The 20,501-nt window shown below is 40.1% G+C and overlaps 1 protein-coding gene and 1 pseudogene across 1 annotated transcript; both read right to left on the minus strand.

Moving 5' to 3' along the window:
• Positions 1–303: 303 nt before the first annotated feature.
• Positions 304–1,264, minus strand: LOC138420182 (olfactory receptor 52B4-like; annotated as a pseudogene).
• A 13,226-nt stretch (positions 1,265–14,490) lies between these two features.
• Positions 14,491–15,435, minus strand: LOC138420183 (olfactory receptor 52B4-like). Its single transcript, XM_069553322.1, has one exon. It carries the CDS (start codon positions 15,433–15,435, stop codon positions 14,491–14,493), a length of 945 nt encoding a protein of 314 aa, XP_069409423.1.
• Between the last annotated feature and the right edge of the window lie 5,066 nt (positions 15,436–20,501).

Raw genomic sequence — 20,501 nt, forward strand, 5'->3', positions numbered from 1 at the left:
AAATTAAAAGGCAAAACACAGTACTCATCCATCATCTAATCAATCTAGTGATGTGAAGGATACATGAGTTTGGAAACTCACAAGTTCTGGATGAAGTTTGGTCAGTCAAACATGACACACATTCTCTGTTGCTTTGACAGCAGAAAATATAAATTCTGAAAACTTCCTGGTGAACTTCCACTTGAAATAGAATTCACTATTTTCTAGTGTCCAGTTTACCATATTGTTTCCACCCACCAATTCTATAGCTTGTGTCATCAATCAATACAAAAACTGAAAACTTTTTGTCCTCCAACGTTATTTCTACTTTGGGAAAAATATGTGGGCCATCTGCTGTTGGATTTGCTTCATCTTGTTCCCATAAATGATGGGGTTCAGCATAGGTGGAGCCAGAACGCAGACATTATTAGCCAACAAGATGTGAATATGAGGTGGAATGTGATGACCAAACATCTGAGTCAGGGGTGTGAAGATGCCAGGTCCATAAAAACGAATGATGATGCAAACATGGGAGCCACACGTGATGAGAGCTTTCTGACAAGCATCTTGGGAAGACATGTGGAAGACAGCATAGAGAATCAGCATGTAGGAAACAAAAGTTAGCAGGGTATCTAAAACCACTGGTGACATTAGGACAAAGAGTCTATACCAGATGTTCACACAAATGTCATTACAAGCATATTTGGCCAAGCCAATGTGTTCACAATAGGTGTGTGGGATGACATTATTTTGGCAGAAAGTCAATCTTTTCCAAAGAAATACTATAGGGAAAATCATACAATAACCTCTCAGAAAGATGATAACACCAATTTTCCCAATCAATGTATGTGTAATAGTGGTGTATATCAGTGGGTAGCATATGGCAATGTAGCGGTCAAATACCATCACCAGCAAAATCCCTGACTCAAACATGAAAGTGCAATGGATGATGAAGAACTGAGTGATGCAGCGATCCAGAGAGATCTCCCCAACATGGAACCAGAGGATGGCCAAGGCCTGCGGGACTGTGCACATGGAAAGGACAGGTCTGTTCCAGCCAGCATGAAGAGGAAGAGGTACATGTGTTCAGGGAGGCTGCACTTTGTAACAATGATGAAGATGAGGAGGTTGTCCCCCAACAAAGCAAGGGCATAGGAAATGAAGAAGGGGATGGAAATCCACATGTGCTGGACCTCAGGCCAGGGATGCCCAGCAAGCAGAAGACTGTGTGACTGACACCAGTGTGGTTTAAAGCAAGTGTATCTGGGGCAACTTTTAGAGACATCACCTCAGACTCACAGAGCAGACAGAGATGAAAATCCAGATTTTCCTGGAATATTCTTTGTGAAGTCACAAAGACTTTTGGCTTTGTGATAAAGACTTTTATCTCACACACCCCATCTTCTGTGAACAAGCAAATAAGAAACATGAAAAGTCAACAATATATGTTCTCTGTTTAAATGAGTGGTAGTCTCATTAAAAGATATGCATATCCCGAGATAATCAAATAAAACATACTATTGTATATATTTCTCCTACAAACAGAGGATTATGAACATTAAGTGAAAATCATTGTATGTATCTGGAAAGGTTGTAAGAATTTTCTTGAATTTGAACTTGAACTTCACCTTGGTGGTTAGTTTATTATAAGGAGAAGAATGAAAAAAAGAGGAATGAATAGAGGAAAAGCGGGTATTCAGATAGAAGTATAGCATGTCCATGAACACAGCTTGTTCAGATCCAGGCGACTGTGCATAGAGGATACTGAAGAGAGCAGGATAGGAGGAAGCACTGGAGATTTGGCCTAATGGATGAATGTGAGATTTGAAATCTCTCATATACACTTGTGAATGGATTCAAGAGATATTTTAAGGGGTAACATGACAGGGCCTGTGTGTCTGAGGTGAGGCATTCCTCTGGCTTATGCTTTAGGGACCTAAGTTAAGATGTGGCTGAAATTAGAAAATAGGGCATTGACATTTGGAAGATTTTTTTCAGCAGGTGGAAATATTGTCATCTGGTTCTTAGTGTTCATTCATTCATCCATTAATCGGGTCAGTCAGGAAGCAGAAGCAAATTTTTAGGCACCACACTACAAACTGGGGATATAGAAAAATAGTAATTTGCCTGAGTCCTATTGGCCTTTTGTTTGAAAAAAAACCAATCTACAAGCAGGTCCATTGAAGAATTGGAGACAAACGTTAATTCCCCCTAACAAAGGAGTATTTTAAACTTTCTCGCTCTGTAGCTAAGTTGTATCTTATGCTTATCAAAAATAAGTCTTTACTCCTGATGTTTCTTTCTGAGGAGGAAAATCTACTCCAATTTGTGTTCTGCCATCAGATTCAGCAATCCTAGGAGTCCAGTCCGCTGGCTGAGTCAGGGCACTCTCTCCTCAAGGGCACATGGCTGCTCTGGAGAAGATTCTTTGCAGCCAGAGCAGCTGACCTCCCACAGGAAAACAGGTGGGATGACAGCAGAGGGACGTTAGGGCAGGTGTGTGACTCAGAGGTGATTAGGAAAGGAAACCAGAAAATAGCAGGAAGGAAGAGGATGAGGATGACACAAATCGACAAAGGCAGGACTGGTCTGGAGGGCAAATTATGAAAGCTCCAAGTAATTGGGGAAAGCGAGGAGCAAAGAGAACTTTTAAACTGGGGCCAGACAGAAATACCAAGAAGCTCAGTGGTGAATTTCCCTGTGACATTGGTTCTCTGACCAAATTAGAGTACCTTGGTCTGACACAAGTCCAGGAGGCTCCTGCCCCATAGTTCTCTTGTCACACCTGCCTGAGAGGTTCCTGGTCTACTTCCTGTGTCCTGTTTTAGGGGTCTAGGACAGATCTCTGTCATTGTCAGGGCTTTTAATATATTTGAAGAAAGGTCTTTAGTCTAAGTCAATATCTCTTCTGTTTTCTGGTGTCTGGTTGAATTATTAGGACCCTTGTCGTATATTGGATCACTTTACATTCTTTATAGAACTGGCATTGAAACATGTATAATATCATATGTGAAACAAATCACCAGTCCAGGTCTGATGCAGGATACAGGATGCTTGGGGCTGGTGCACGGGAATGATCCAGAGAGATGATTATGGGGTGGGAGGTGGGAAGGGGGTTCAGGATTGGGAACTCATGTACACCCGTGGCTGATTCATGTCAATATATGGCAAAACCAATACAGTATTGTAAAGCAAAATAAAGTAAAAATTAAAAAAAAATAAACTGCATTAACCTCAGCTGCCTATAGACTCTCCACTTCCCTTCCCAAACCTGACCCTCCACATGGGCTGTAACCAACTAGTTTGATGCCTCTGATTTTTGCCAGGCATTCTGCACATATGTCAATAGCCTCCAAGAGGCTTGTCCCCTCTGGCCTGTCTAAGACATAAGACCAGCCCAGTCTTTATCTTCATCCTGGAACCACCCTACCCTTGGGCATCTATTCACTCACCAGCCTTTCCTGAGTCTTCAGGAACAGACATTAAGATTGGTGATGAAATTCAGTTTGTTGGGATCTGGACTTTTGGCTGTTTATCCACTGACAGGAGAGCCCTTGGGGGAAACACTTACATCAGAGCCCCAGGGACAGCTGTCTCCACCAGCCGTGCCTCCTCCCAAATGGCCAAGATCTAGTCCTCAAGTTCATCCATGCACCACGCCTCCCCTCAGCCTTTCCCCCCTGTTTCCTCTCCTGCTCTCCTCACATGCTCAGATCTTCACTTCACACTGAGTGTTCATTTTTAGGATGTTTTACAACAAAAGTCTCTCCCAGTAAAACCAGCTTTTCCACAGTCCTGTTTTAATACCTACATTGCCATTAAATATTGAGCTAATAGATATTAATGTGATGTTCAATCTTCTGTATCAATGCATAAATTTTTACATAAACATGATTTACAAATTTTTGTTTTTCTTGTGAGGATGAGTTGATTTATATTTATCTCTGGACTAGTTGTACCAGTCATATTTTTGGGTCATTGATAATATCTCCACTTTTTTCTAAGGGTACAAAAATATCCATGTACAGTTGGTAGATCACCTACGATTCTTGATATTTGTGTCACACTTTGTTTCATTCACCGACCTAGAGTATCATTCCATTTACTGCTTAGTCACCAAAAATACACATTTATTTTTGGTGAGAAAATAAATGTGAAAAGGTGCTAATGTTTTTGTATATTCTTCTAAAGTAATTTTATTTACTCATCCTGAAATCTTGTGGGCTTCCCAGTGGCTCAGATGGTTAAAAAATCTTCCAGCAATTCAGGAGACCCAGGTTTGATCCCTGGATTGGGAAGATTTCCTGGAGAAGGGAATGGCAACCCACTCCAGTAGTCTTAAAAACTGGAGTCATGCTGATGTATGGCAAAACCAATACAATATTGTAAAGGAATTACCCTCCAATTAAAATAAATAAATTTACATTAAAATTTTTTGATTTATTTTAATTGGAGGTTAATTCCTTTACAATATTGTATTGGTTTTGCCATACATCAACATGAATCTGCCACAAGTATACACAGGTTCCCCATCCTGAACCCACCTCCCTACTCCCTCCCTGTACCATCCCTCTGAGTCTTCCCAGTGCACCAGCCCCAAGCATCCAGTATCATGCATTGAACCTGGACTGGCAATTCATTTCATATATGATATTTTACATGTTTCAGTGCCATTCTCCCAAATCATCCCACCCTTGCCCTCTCCCACAGAGTCCAAAAGACTGTTCTATACATCTGTGTCTCTTTTGCTGTCTCATATACAGGGTTATCATTACCATCTTTTTTAAATTCCAAATATATGCATTAGTATACTGTATTGGTGTTTTTCTTTCTGGCTTACTTCACTCTGTATAATAGGCTCCAGTTTCATCTACCTCATTAGAACTGATTCAAATGTATTCTTTTTAATGGCTGAGTAATACTCCATTGAGGAGAAGGCAATGACAACCCACTCCAGTACTCTTGCCTGGAAAATCCCATGGATGGAGGAGCCTGGTGCACTGCAGTCCATGGGGTCGCTAAGAGTCAGACAAGACTGAGCAACTTCACTTTCACTTTTCACTTTCATGCATTGGAGAAGGAAATGGCAACCCACTCCAATGTTCTTGCCTGGAGAATCCCTGGGATGGCAGAGCCTGGTGAGCTGCCATTTATGGGGTTGCACAGAGTTGGACACGACTGAAGCAACTTAGCAGCAGCAGCAATACTCCATTGTGTATATGTACCACAGCTTTCTCATCCATTCATCTGCTGATGGACATCTAGGTTGTTTCCATGTCCTGGCTATTATAAACAGTGCTGCGATGAACATTGGGGTACACGTGTCTCTTTCAATTCCGGTTTCCTCGTTGTGTATGCCCAGCAATGGGATTGCTGGGCATAAGGCAGTTCTATTTCCAGTTTTTTAAGGAATCTCCACACTGTTCTCCATAGCGGCTGTACTAGTTTGCATTCCCACCAACAGTGGAAGAGGGTTCCCTTTTCTCCACACCTTCTCCAGCATTTATTGCTTATAGACTTTTGGATCACAGCCATTCCGACTGGCGTGAAATGGTACCTCATTGTGGTTTTGATTTGCATTTCTCTGATAATGAGTGATGTTGAGCATCTTTTCATGCGTTTGTTAGCCATATGTATGTCTTCTTTGGAGAAATGTCTGTTTAGTTCCTTGGCCTGTTTTTTGATTGAGTCATTTATTTTTCTGGAATTGAGCTGCAGGAGTTGATTGTATATTATATTTAAGAAATAAAACTGGAGAATTCCAAGCACAGAGGAGCCTGTTGGGCTACTGTCCATGGGGTCACAAAGAGTTGGACATGACTGAGCAACTTACACATCCTGAATGCACACATGAAATTTTTAAACTTAGAAATAACTTTATATTCCATAAATTATCTAAGTACTATTGTCAATGGGCTTACCTGGTGGCTTCGCAGTAAAGAATCCACCTGTAAAGCAGGAGACAAGCGTTTGATCCCTGGATCAGAAAGATCCCCTGAAGGAGGAAAGGGCAACCCACTCCAGTATTCTTGCCTGGGAAATTCCATAGACAGAGACTGACAGGCTACAGTCCATGGGGCCACAAGTGTCAGACTCAGTTTAGCCACTAAACCACCACCCCCACTTTCGTGCATTACTTTTTCCAAGACACAGAAAGACAGTTATCTCACCTCTTAAAAACAAACTGTTTTGATATAAATACACACAATTTTTCATAAACCACTTCTAAGTCCTATAACTCTACCTTTTATTTGTTTGGTCAGACACTCCCTCTGTTTCTCTAGTGTGCAGTGTCCCTCACCAAGATGAATAAAAAAAGAAACCTGACTTTGTTGAACTGCAGATTTATTTCTGAAGCTCTTACACTGATAGGAAAGCACAGAGTCACTAAACTCCAAACTCCCAGACCAGACCAGTCAGAATTCTACCCTTGTTTAGTTGTTTTTGATGGCTAAGCATTGCCATGGGCACTATGGTCTTGTACAATACTTTAAGCCATACGGCGGGGGGAATCATTATTTTTTGATGAAATAGACTTTATAAAACAAGCTCTGCTAGATAAAAATTTCTGTTAAATTTGAATCACACTGGTATGTTAATTTAACAAATTTTCATTTAATTGTTTCCAGTGTGATAAAACACATAAATGATCCTAGTAATAATAAGTCATATTTTCTTATTACTTCATAGATATTCAACCTGGTCAGAAACAACTTAAGTATAAATTCTTTTTATTCTCAGGAATCTCTCCTATATGAAAAATATTCTCTTGAAATTTTTTTCAGTTCAGTTCAGTCGCTCAGTCGTGTCCGACTCTTTGCGACCCCATGAATTGCAGCACACCAGGCCTCCCTGTCCATCACCAACTCCTGGAGTTCACTCAGACTCACGTCCATTGAGTTGGTGATGCCATCCAGCCATCTCATCCTCGGTCGTCCCCTTCTCCTCCTGCCCGCAGTCCCTCCCAGCATCAGAGTCTTTTCCAATGAGTCAACTCTTCACATGAGGTGGCCAAAGTACTGGAGCTTCAGCTTTAGCATCATTCCTTCCAAAGAAATCCCAGGGTTGATCTCCTTCAGAATGGACTGGTTGGATATCCTTGCAGTCCAAGGGACTCTCAAGAGTCTTCTCCAACACCACAGTTCAAATCATCAATTCTTCGGCACTCAGCCTTCTTCATGCATGTGTTTTTTAGAAGTATGTTGTTTAACCTGTAAATATTTGGATATTTTCAAGCTTTCTGTCATTGATTTCTGGTCTGAGAATATACTTTATAAGACCGATATTTTTAAAATATGTTAAGGTGTGCTTTACAGCCCAGAATGAGGTCTTCTTGTTTGTTGTTCAGTTGCTATGTCCCATCCAACTCTGTGACCCCATGAACTGCAGCATATCAGGCTTCCCTATCCTTTTCTATCTCCCTCAGCTTGCTCAAACTTATGTCCATTGAGTTGGTGATGTCATCCAACCATCTCCTCCTCTGTCACCCCCTTCTCCTCTTGCCCTCATTCTTTCCTAGCATCAGGGTCTTTTCCAAATGAGTCTGTTCTTCACATCAGGTAGCCAAAGTACTGGAGCTTCAGCTTCAGCATTAGTCATTCCAATGAATATTCAGGGTTGATTTCCTTTAGGATTGACTGGCTTGATCTCCTTGCAGTCAAGCGACTCTCAAGAGTCTTCTCCAACACCACAGTTCAAATGCATCAATTTTTCAACACTCAGCCTTCTTTATAGTCCAACTCTCACATCCATGCATGACCACTGGAAAAGCCATAGCTTTGATTACACAGACCTTTGTTGGCAAAGTGATCTCTCTGCTTTTTAAAACACTGTCCAGGTTGTCATAGCTTTTTTTCGAAGAAGCAAGCATCTTCTAATTTCATGGCTGCAGTCACTGTCTGCAGTGATTTTGGAGCCCAAGAAAATGAAATCTGACATTGTTTCCACTTTTTCCCCATCTATTTGCCATGAAGTGATGGGATCAGATGCCATGATCTTAGTTTTTTGAATGTTGAGTTTTAAGCCAGCTCTTTCTCTCTCCACTTCCACCCTCGTCAAGAGGCTCTTCTTCACTTTCTTCTTCACTTTCTGCTATTAAAGTGATATCATCTGAATATCTGAGGTTGTTGGTATTTCTCCAAGCAGTCTTGATTTTAGCTTGTGAGTCATCCAGCCCAGCGTTCCGTATGATGTACTCTGCATATAAGTTAAATAAGCAGGGTGGCAATATACAGCCTTGATTTATACTTTTCCCAATTTTGAACCAGTCTGTTGTTCCATGTCCAGTTGGTTTCTCAGGAGGCAAACAAGGTGGTATGGTAGTCTCATCTCTTCAAGAATATTTCACAGTTTATTGTGATCCACACAGTCAAAGGCTTTAGCATAGTCAATGAAGCAGGAGTACAGTTGTTTTTTTTTTTAATTTCCTTGCTTTTTCTATGATCTAGTGAATGTTGGCAATTTCATCTCTGATTCCTCTACCTCTTCTAAATACAACCTGTAGAATGAAGTCTAGTCCAGTGAATATTCTAGGTGAACTTGAAAATGATCTTTGTTCTGCTGTGATTGAAGATAGTACTCTACAAATGTCTATTAGAACATGTTAGTTCATAGTTTTGTTATATTAACTATATCTTTATGGATATTCTGCCCGCCAGATCTATCAATACTGAAAGAAGGGTGATAAAGTTTCCAACTACATAATGGTTTTGTCTCTATCTCCATGCAGTTCTATTTGGTTTTGGCTCACATAATCTGACTTCTACTGTCAGGCACATACGCACTTCAATTGTTGTGTCTTCTTGGAGAATCAATAATTCTATCCTTCATAATGCACTTCTTTCCCCCTGAAAATTTTCACTGTTCTGAGATACGCTTTATCTCAAGTTAGTGCTTGCAAGGTATGTCTTACTCCATCATATTATTTTTAACCCATCTGATTCTTTACAGTGAAGATAAATTTCTTGTAGACAACATATAGTTGAATTTTTCTTTATTGTGGTAAAACACACATACACAAAACATGAAATCTACTATCTTAGAATTTTAAATACACAGTACAGCATCATTAACTCTAAGCACAATGTTGTTCAAGAGATCTCTCAGAACCTTTTCATCTTGTATGACTGAGTCTATAGCCCACTGAACAGCAATTCCCTCTTTCCCTCTCTCCCCAGTGCCTAGCAACCACCATTCTACTCTCTGCTTCTATGAGTTTGACTATTTAGACACCTCATGTAAGTGGAATCCTGCAGTATTAGTCCTCCTATGACTAGCTTATTCCACTTAGCATGGTGTCCTTGAGGTCTATTTATGTGTTGGCAAATGGTAAAATTTTACTCTTTCTCATGGATAAATATTCCACCTAGATGTGTGTGTGTGATACTACATCTTTTTATCTATTCATTGGTACCTGGATAATTATGTTGTTGCCATATGTCTCTTCAAGATCCTGATTACAATTACTTTTAATAGACATCCAGAAGTGGGTTTGCTGGATCTTGTAATAGTTCTATTTTTAATTTTTAATTTTTTGAGGAAATTTAGTACTGCTTTTCACAGTAGCTGAACCAATTTACATTTCTACCAACAAACAGTGCACAAGGTTTCCCTTTTTTCCACATCCTCCACAAGCTTGCTTTCTCTTTTTTATTAAAATAGCCTATTTCTATAAAATAGCTCTCTCTTTTCTTTTTTAAAAAAACAAGTGTGAAATGATTAATAATTTTGGTCTTGATTTTCATTCCCTGATGATTTGTGATGTTGAGAATTTTTCATGTTCTTTTTGATTCTTTGTAAGTCTTTTTTTTTTCTGACTCTGACCCCATGTATATGTTTATTTTTAATATAAATTTATTTATTTACAATATTGTATTGGTTTTTCCATACATCAACATGAATCCACCACGGGTGTATACGTGTTCCCCATCCTGCACCTCCCTCCCACCTCCCTCCCCATACCAGCCCCAAGCATCCTGTATCATGCAGGCAGTTTGGATATTTTTGCTATGGAGTTGTATAAGTTCCCTACATATATATTTTGGATAATAACCCTTATAAGATATGTGTTCTGCAAATATATTCTCTCATTCCATACTTTGCATGTTTATTTCATAAATTGTTCCTTTTGCTGTGCAAAGCATTTGAGTTAGATGTAATCTCACTTGTTGATTTTTGCTTTTGTTGTTTGTGCTTTTGTGTCATACATAAAAAATTATGGCCAAGGTAAACTCAAGAAATTTTTTCCTTTAGGAGTTTAATGGCTTGGAGTCTGAGTTTAGCTCTTTAATCCATTTTGAGAGGCTTGTGTGTGTGCATGTGTGTGATATATGATGGGCATCCAATTTCATTTTTTTCCTGATTACCCAGTTTTCCTAATATTATTTGTTAAACAGACTATCTTTCTCTGTTGAGCATTCTTGACCATAGTTAACCAGATATGTAAAAGCTTATTTCTGGGCTCCATTCTGCTCCATTGGTTTGTCTGTTTTTATGACACCTCATGCGAAGATTTGACTCATTGGAAAAGACTCTGATGCTGGGAAGGATTGGGGACAGGAGGAGAAGCGGACGACAGAGGATGAGATGGCTAGATGGCATCACTGACTTGATGGACGTGAGTCTGAGTGAACTCCGGGAGTTGGTGATGGACAGGGAGGCCTGGCATGCTGTGATTCATGGGGTCACAAAGAGTAGGACATGACTGAATGACTGAACTGAACTGAACTGAACTGATGCCAATCCCATACTGTTCTGATCAATACAGCTTGGTAACAGTGTTTAAAATAACTACAGAATTATAGGTAGTTGTAAAAAAACAATATAAAGAGTAGCCCCTCATACAATTCACCTAATTTTACCCAAGAGTAACATCTTGCATAACTATAGTAGAATATCTAAACAAAAAATGACATTAATAAAATCCACATATTTTATTTAGATGTTAAAAATTTTACATGCACTTATTTCAAGGGAGTGGTTCTAGACAATTTTATCACATGTATAGGTTTTTATAAGCATCAGCACAATCAACAGAGTGTTCCTGTTGGGCTCCACAGGCTTTTGAGACCTGTGCTTGCCCAGATTTAAGATGGAAAAAAAGAGGACTTCCCTGATAGCTCAGTTGGTGAGGAATCCACCTGCAATGCAGGAGACCTGGTTCCATTCCTGGGTTGGGAAGATCTGCTGGAGAAGGGTTAGGCTACCCACTCCAGTATTCTTGGACTTCCCTTGTGACTTAGCTGGTAAAGAATCTGTCTGCAATGTGGGAGACCTGGGTTTGATCCCTGGGCTGGGAAGATCCCCTAGAGAAGGGAAAAGCTACCCACTCCAGTATTCTGGCCTGGAGAATTCCATGGACTGTATAGTCCATGGGGTCCCAAAGAGTCAGACATGACTGAGTGACTTTCACATACACACACACACACACACACACACACACACACACACACACACACAAGATGGAAGAAAGAGTCCAGAGTCAGCAACAGAGACGTCAATGGTATAATGGATGGGGGACTTAAATGTCTGAGGCAAGTTCCTTGCGTGACACCCACAGTAAGTGGGGGTGACAGGAAGAACATGGTGGCAAACTTTGCTCCCTGGAGAAGGGGAGATTACTAGTTAGAGGGGAATTGACATCAGGTGGGCTCATTAGTTACCAGGAAACCAGTAAATGGGGCATGTCCCCTCACTGTCCCTTTGATAAGAACAACAACTATCTGGGGTCTGGGGAAAGTACGTAGGAAGGTCAGTTATATGAGTAGGGTGTAGGTAAAGAGGCACTGGTTGGGCAGGGGATGTACAGAGAATGGAGGAGACTGACATGGCATCTTGCTGGAGACCCAGAAGTTAGACTCATTTCCCAGTGAGGTCAGTGTTGTGGCTCAACCCTCGAAAAAATTTCCGTTTACTAGGACTGGGGAGGAAATGTAAGGCATCTGACAGTCACAATACAGGAGACAGCATGACAAGCAAAATACAAGCAGTAATCACATCTGAGATAATACTACACTCACATATGGTTTTTTTGTCCTGGTCTGCAATAATAGTCAGAAAATTCAAGTTTTCAGTAAAACAGGAACATTTACAAAATCATGTTTTATAAGAGCCACCTCTGAACCACAGCTACTCCGTTCTGAATTTCAAATGAGTTCCCTTCCTCAGTGACCAAACCAGCTGTACAATGCATGTCTGAAAGGCCACAAAACAGGATGCTCTGGTCAGCAAAATTTAATTTAAACTATGCAGAAGCCAGAATGACTTTCCCAGACCTCAGTAGGGCAGAGAAAACCTTCCAATAGAAAACACTTCTGATCAGAATATTAATTCAGAGATGCGGGGGTGCTGACTGCTACACCAGGTTCAGATCATGTTCATCTGTGCTAAACCTCTGTTATATTCACCCTCTCATTCACTTTGGGGGAAAACTAATCAGAATGCATGAGGCTGAGACATATGTTAATGAGGAAACACTTTAGAGGCTATACATTTGTTTTAACTTTTTATTTTGTGTTGAGGTATAGCCGATTAATAATGCTGTGATAGTTTCAAGTGAACAGTGAAGGGACTCAGTCATACATATACATGTATCCATTATCCCCCAAATTCCCCTCCCATCCAGGCTGCCACATAACACTGAACAGACTTCCATGAGTTATAAGTAGGTCCTTGTTAGTTATCCACTGTAAATATAGAAGTGTCTACAAGTCGATCCCAAACTCCCTAACTATCCCTTCTCCCCATCCATCCCCCCAGAAATCATAAATTTGTTCTCTAAGTCTGTGAGTCTCTGTTTTGTATATAAGTTCATTTGTGTCATTTCTTTTTAGATTTCACATATAAAGAATGTCAGACGATATTTCTCCTTCTCTGAAATTACCTCACTCACTATGACAATCTCTGGGTCCATCCACGTTGCTGCAAATGGCATTCTTTCATTCCTTGTAATGGCTGAGTAATATGTACATATCACATTTTCTTTATCCATTCCTCTGTTGATGGACATTTAGGTTTCGTCCATGTCTTGGCTATTGTAAACAGTGCTGCAATGAACACTGGGGTGCATGCTTTCTTTCGGATGTTTTTCTCCAGATATATGCCCAGCAGTGGGATTGCAGGGTCATATGGTCACTGTATTTTTAGTTTTTTAAGGAACTTCCATACTATTCTTTATAGTGACTATACCAATTTACATTCCCACCAATAGTTTACATGGGTTCCTTTCTTTCCACACCCTCTCTAGCATTTATTATTTGTAGAGTTTTCTCATGATAGCCATTCTGACAGGTGTGAGGTAATATCTCATCTTAATTTTGATTTGCATTTCTCTAGTAATTAGTAATGTTGAGCATCTTTTCATGTGTTATACATTTTATGCCTACACAGTAGCAACAGCAAGTCTCGTGTTCCTTTGAGGTGGAACAGTTTTTTGAGTGTGCTCAGAATCAGGGTGACCTTAAGCTTTGTGAGGGTTTCACAAGGTGCTAGAACCTTGTGAAACATTGGTGAATGGGTTAGCTTAATCAAGAAGTTCCAATCAAAGATGTGGAAAATCATCTCTCTTGCCCACATTGGTTTAACATTACAAATATAATTGATAGTGAAGATTTAAATTGGGAAACCACCTGGTAAACCTCTCCTCAATCATTAATAACTTTGGTGCTTCCTCAGGATTGCTGAGGAAGAGGGTTTTCTCATTCTATGGAAGTTCATTGAGATGGTATTGAGTTTGGGGCTACTCAGATCTTTGTGGTCTCTTAAACATGCTTTTCTGATGCTACTGGTGCGAATTCATTAGAATAAAATGTTTTTCTTTTCAGAAAATTTTTTCAAATATTTGTCAAATGTAAATTGTATATTTATAAAGTATACAATCAGATGATTTGATATATAAATATATCAAATATACATATATATAGCAAAATAATACAATCAAGTTAATGAACATATTCATCACCCTTGTCATAGGTGGAACTTGTGTATGTATGTGTATGAGTGTGTGTGGTGAGAAAACATAATATCAACTCTCAAGTTAACAATTTTCAAATATACAATATAGGATTATTAGAAACAATGCTATCCATTAGGCTCCAGAAGTTATACACCCTGCCCAACTGACAAATTGTACCCTTTTTATATGATTGTCCAAGGATGTCACAAGATGTCTCAAACAGTGGGAAACTCAGTCAAGAATGATTGAAGAAATTCAAAACCAGAAATCAGTACTCACTTCATCTTTTACCAAATCAAGCTAATGACATGAAGGATACATGATTTAGAAGTTCACAGGCTCTATGTAGGACACACCATGCTCAGTCAAACATGGTACTACTCTCTGTTGCTTTGATAGCAGAAGATGTAAACTCTGAAATCTACCTTGTGACCTCCCCTGGAAACAGAATTCACTGAGACATTTATGTTTCAGTTTATCAATAATGTTTCCACTCACAACATCTGTAGTCCATATCATGAACAGCTAGAGATGATGAAAAGTCTGATCCTCCTTTGGAGTTATTTCTGCTTTGGAAAAAATATGTGAGCCACCTGCTCCCGGATTTGCTTGGTCTTGATCCCATAAATGATAGGGTTCAGCATAGGTGGAGCCAGAACGCAGACATTAGCCAACAAGATGTGAATATGAGGTTGAATGTGATGACCAAACCTCTGAGTCAGGATCGTGAAGATGGCAGGTCCATAAAAGAGAATGATAATGCAGACATGAGAGCCACATGTGTTGAGAGCCTTGTGGCGAGCGTCTTGGGAAGACATGTGGAAGACAGCATGGAGAATCAGCACATAGGAAACAAAAATTAGCAGGGCATCTAAAACCACTGTTGACATTAGGACAAAGAGTCCATACCAGATGTTCACTCGAATGTCATTACAAGCATATTTGGCCAAGCCAATGTGTTCACAAAAGGTGTGGGGTATGATATTATTTTGGCAGAAATTCAATCTTTTCAAAAGGAATATTATGGGAAAAATTGTACAATAACTTCTGAGAAAGATGGTAACTCCTATTTTCCCAATCAATGTGTGTGTAAGAATAGTGCTGTATCTCAGTGGAAAGCATATGGCAATGTAGCGGTCAAATGCCATCACCAGCAAGATCCCTGACTCAGACATGAAAGTGCTGTGTGTGATGAAGAACTGGGTGATGCAGCGATCCAGGGAGATCTCCCCAGCATGGAACCAGAAGATGGCCAAGGCCTGAGGGACTGTGCACGTAGAGAGGACAATGTCTGCTCCAGCCAGCATGCAGAGGAAAAGGTACATGGGTTCATGAAGGTTGCGCTTTGTGAGGATAATGCAGATGACCAGACTGTTTCCAAAGAGGGCAATAGCATAGGAAATGAAGAAGGGGATGGAGATCCATATGTGCTGGTCCTCAAGGCCAGGAATGCCCAGCAAGCGGAAGACTGTGTGGCTAACACCAGTGTGATTTAAAGTCATCATGTCTAGAAATACCACTAAATACATCACTTCTTATTCACATACAGAGATGAAAACACAGGTTTTCCTAATCTTGGTGAAAGCAGCAGAAGATTTTGGCATATTCCATACTTCAGCCTTCTTTGAACATGCAAATAATAAGACATATATAAAGGTGAATAGAATATGTTCTGTAGCCTCGAATGCTGCTCTAGTTAAAGGAGATACAGGTTTCCAACTAGTCAAATAAAAAGATACTGCTGTATGTCTTTTCCTACCAACAGATGGGTATCAATATACAGCAGGGACCATGGTACATCTCTCGGAAGGCAGTAGCAAGATTGTAATTGAACTTGACATTGAGGAGTTTATGATATAGCAAAGAAAGAAAAGAAAAAGATGTATTCTTGAAACATTTTCAGTCAGGGTGGCTTAGGCATAGAGAATACTGGAGAAGATATGGGAGGATTTGTACAGGCAGATTTTTCCTGATTGTGAAGGACATTGATCACAACTTTACACTTAGACTCAACCATTTACATGGGGACCAGCCATTAGATGTCATGAAGTTATCCATTTAGAACAGTTGATCTAGTTTTTAAAATTATCTGTGGAGGTTTACTGAAGCAGTAGTTGATGAGACAGGATTCTAAATGGCCAATGGTGTTCCTGGAGTAAAATGGATCTGAACCTAATGCTCAAGGAGGAATTAAACTAATATATATTATGCAACTGCTTTATGCCAGCAGCTGGAGTCATCATTTGGTATATGGTACTTTACATATTTTTGCACTACCATGTTGACTATCCATTCAAGGAACTGGATATTATCTCCATTTCACTCTTAAAGAATATGAGACTCATCAAATGTGAATTATTTGCCAAATACCCCAAGGAAATAATTAATAGGTATGAGATTTGAAAATTGTATGTTTACCACATATAGTAACCTCACTTGTGAAGAGGGTCAAAAGGCCTTACGAGGTGCCATTGACAAGGCCTATGTGCCTGAGGTGAGGCACTCCTCCAGCTTACATCTTAGAAAACTTAAGTGTAGAAATGACTGAAATTTAAAAAAGAAAGGTATCTCTTCTCAGAATGAGGAGGGAGGGCTGCATGATATTTAAAGTCCTTTTGCATGCAGAAATTGAACATCTGTTTCTTAGTACACTTTGATTCATTAATTAACTCAGTTATTCAGGTAATATATTTTGAGCAAAAAATATTTTCAGGCACCATATCACTAACCAGGGATAGAGAGGAGAAATGGAAATTTTTAGAGTCTTATAATATATACTCACAGTTTAAAGAGGGGCAAATTGTAAATAGACAGGTTTTAAGAATTGGAGACAGATGTGAATTCCTTCTATTGAATGAGTACCTTAAAATATTTGTCTCTTAAGATTGATCTTATACTCACTATAAACACTATATTTTCTACTCCAGTTACCCTCGATGCTTCTAATTTTCCTATTTGGGGAGGAAAATCAACTCCTATAATCATGGGTGGGTGCTGAGAGAAAACGTCCTGTCATTAGACTGATCACTCATCAGTTGGCCTTGGGTCTAAAACTGTTGGGCTTCCCAGGTGGCTCTAGTGGTGAAGAATCTGCTTGCTAATGTGGGAGATGTAAGATATGTGGGGTTCAATCCCTCAGTCAGGAAGATATCCTGGAGGAGGGCATGGTTACTTCAGTATTCTTGTCTGGAGAATTCCCATGGACGGAGAATCCGGCAGGCTAGAGTCCATAGAGTCACAAAGAGTCAGACATGAGTGAAGCAACTTAGCATGTACACTGAAACTGTTTCCCATTGAGCACATGCTCCCCTCTGAGAATTCTCTCCAGTGAGGGCAGTCTGTCTCTTGCAGGAAGTGGAAAATCAGAAGGCAAGGGGAGAGCACCAAATAGAAACTTGTGAGTCCCACAGCCTGATTTAAAAAAAAAAAAAAAGAAGGAAAATAGATAAAGGCAAGAAGGAAGAAGCCAGGAAAGACAAATCAACAAGGTAGGGCTTCAGCGGAAAGTGAAGGGCGCTCAGTTGTGTCCAACTCTTTGTGACCCCATGGACTATATAGTCCATGGAATTCTCCAGGCCAGAATATTAGAGTGGGTAGCCTTTCCCTTCTCCAGCAGATCTTCCTGACCTAGGAATTGAACCGGGCTCTCCTGCATTGCAGGCAGATTCTTTACCGAGTTATCAGGGAAGCCCTAGAGTATTACAAAAGTTCACCACAGCCAGGAAGTGGAGACAGGGACTAAGAGGGAAATATTTAAAATCAGAGCCATAGAAAGAAGCCAGAAAGCTAGGGTTAGGGAATTTCCCTATGGGACTGGTGTCCCGATGAAGTAACTTCAGTCTGAAACAAGTTAATTCTTAACACCCTACTCAAATGCCTCCTCCTATTTCTCACACACAGGCAAGTCTCCCTGGTAGCTCCCCAAAGCCCCTTCCCACACCCTGTCTGGGGAAATCCCACGCAGATCCTTGTCGTTTTCAACATCTTTCTCATATTTTGCCAAGTGATCTACAGTAAGTCCATTTGTTTTCTATTTCTCATGCCAAGCCTAATTCTATGGCACCAATTATTTAATGAATGATATCTCCTTTTCTGAGGCAGAGAAAAGGCAGAGGAGCCAGAGATCAAATTGCCAACATCCGCTGGATCATCAAAAAAGCAGGGGAGTTCCAGAAAAACATATACTTCTGCTTTATTGACTACACCAAAACCTTTCACTGTGTGGATCACAACAAACTGTGGAAAATTCTTAAAGAGATGAGAATACCAGACCACCTCACTTGCCTCCTGAGAAACCTGTATGCAGGTCAAGAAGCAACAGTTAGAATCAGGCATGGAACAATAGTCTGGTTCCAAATAGGGAAAGGAGTGCATCAAGGCTGTATATTGTCACCCTGTTTATTTAACTTATATGCAGGGTACATCATGAGGAATGCTGGGCTGGATGAAGCACAAGCTGGAATCAAGGTTCCCAGGAGAAATATCAATAACCTCAGATACACAGATGACACCACACATGGCAGAAAGCAAAGAACTGAAGTTGATGAAAGTGAAGAGCAGAGTCAAAAAGCTGGCTTAAAACTCAACATTCAAAAACTAAGATCGTGGCATCTGGTCCCGTCACTTCATGGCAAATAGACGGGAAACAATGTAAACAGTAACAGACTTTATTTGGGGGCTCCAAAATCACTGCAATTGGTGACTGCAGCCATGAAATTAAAAGATGCTTGCTCCATAGAAGAAAAGGCATGACCAACCTAGACAGCATATTAAAAAGCAGAGGCATTACTTTGCAGACAAAAGTCTGTCTAGTCAAAGCTATGGTTTTTCCAGTAGTCATGTTTGGATGTAAGAGTTGGACTATAAAGAAAGCTGAGCACCAAAGAATTTATGCTTTGAACTGTGGTGTTGGAGAAGATTCTTGAGAGTCCCTTGGACTGCAAGATCAAACCAATCAATTCTGAAGGAAATCAACCCTGAATATTCATTGGGAGGACTGATGCTGAAGCTGAAGCTCCAGTACTTTGGCCACCTGATGTGAAGAACTGACTCATTTGGAAAAGACCCTGATGCTGGGAAAGACTGAGGGCAAGAGGAGAAGGGGGCGACAGAGGAGGAGATGGTTTTACCATTACCAACTCGATGGACATGAGTTTGAGAAAGCTCCAGGAGTTAGTGATGGACAGGGAAGTCTGGCATGCTGCAGTCCATCGGATTACAAAGAGTCAGACATGACTGAGCGACTGAACTGAACTGATCTGCTAATTTGCTAACTTTCAGTAACTTCACCTGGTTCATATACTCTCAACCTCCCTTTCCAGACCTCACCCTTCACTTCTGCTAGAAGTACCTCTGTTTAGTATCATTCCACACATATTAACATCCTCCAAGGGTCCTGCCCCTCTAGCCTGTTTAGGACATAACACCTACCCAGTCCTTACCTTGATCCTTAAACCATCTCTACCTGTAGATGTCTAATCACTCCCTAGCCTTAGAATGAGTCCTCAGAAACAGAACTTCAGTTGGATATATAAGTCAGCTAGTTGCATGGCAGGATTTGGGCTGTTTATTCTCCTTGATGTGAGCCCTTGAGATCAGCACTTATCCCAGGACTCCAGGGACAGAACTGTCTCCACCAGCCTCACCCTTTTCCCAAATGTGCTGTCTCTAAGACACCTTCACATCTTCTTCACTTCCTCCTGCTCCTTTTCTCCCTTACTTCTTTCAGATGCTCTGATTTTTAAAAAATGGTTTATCACCTAAGCTAGTTTTTTAAAAAATATCAAGGGCATATAAATTTAATGTAATAAATGCTGTTTTGATGAACTGAGACTGTCTCTGTGAGTCTAATGCTAAACCCTGTAGCTCAGATTCTTTTGAGTTTAGCAAGTATCATCAACTCTGTACCCTATTGTAACTCATCACCACTTTTCTATATTCTTATTACTGTAAATGTAGGATGTCATTTTGTCCTTTATCTTACACTGGACATCATTTACATGTGAATCCTGCCTGTATTCTCTTCTCCTTTGAAAATTTCAAGTAAAATAATAATTGCTACTTGGCTCAATGGTGTTCATAAACACAAATGATAACCCTGAGTTTGCCTACTAATGAAAATTACCCTTAAGCTTATCTTTATTTGGTGCATTTTTAAAAAACAGTATAAAGTTTTTATTTTGTATTGGGGTATAGTGGTTAAACAGTTTTGTGATAGTTTCAGGTGAACAGTGAAGGGATTGTGTTAAATCTATTTTCAGTAAAAGTATGAAGCTTACAATTAATATGTACCAAAAATTTTTGATGTTTCTTCTTCATGAAATAGCTTGAAATTGAAAATGTTAGTTGCTCAGTCATGTTGGGCTCTTTCCAACCCCTTCAACTATAGCTCGCCAGGCTCCACTGTCTATGGAATTCTCCAGGCAAGAATACTGGAGAAGTTAGCCCTTCCCCTCTCTAGGAGGGTCTTCCCAACCCAGGAATTGAACCTAGGTCTCCTGCACGCAGGCAGATTTGGTATTTACCACTTGAGCCACCAGGGAAGCCCAAGAAATAGTTTACACTAAAGTTA

This window comes from Ovis canadensis, chromosome 15 (genome assembly GCF_042477335.2).
Source record: "Ovis canadensis isolate MfBH-ARS-UI-01 breed Bighorn chromosome 15, ARS-UI_OviCan_v2, whole genome shotgun sequence".
Taxonomy (NCBI): domain Eukaryota; kingdom Metazoa; phylum Chordata; class Mammalia; order Artiodactyla; family Bovidae; genus Ovis; species Ovis canadensis.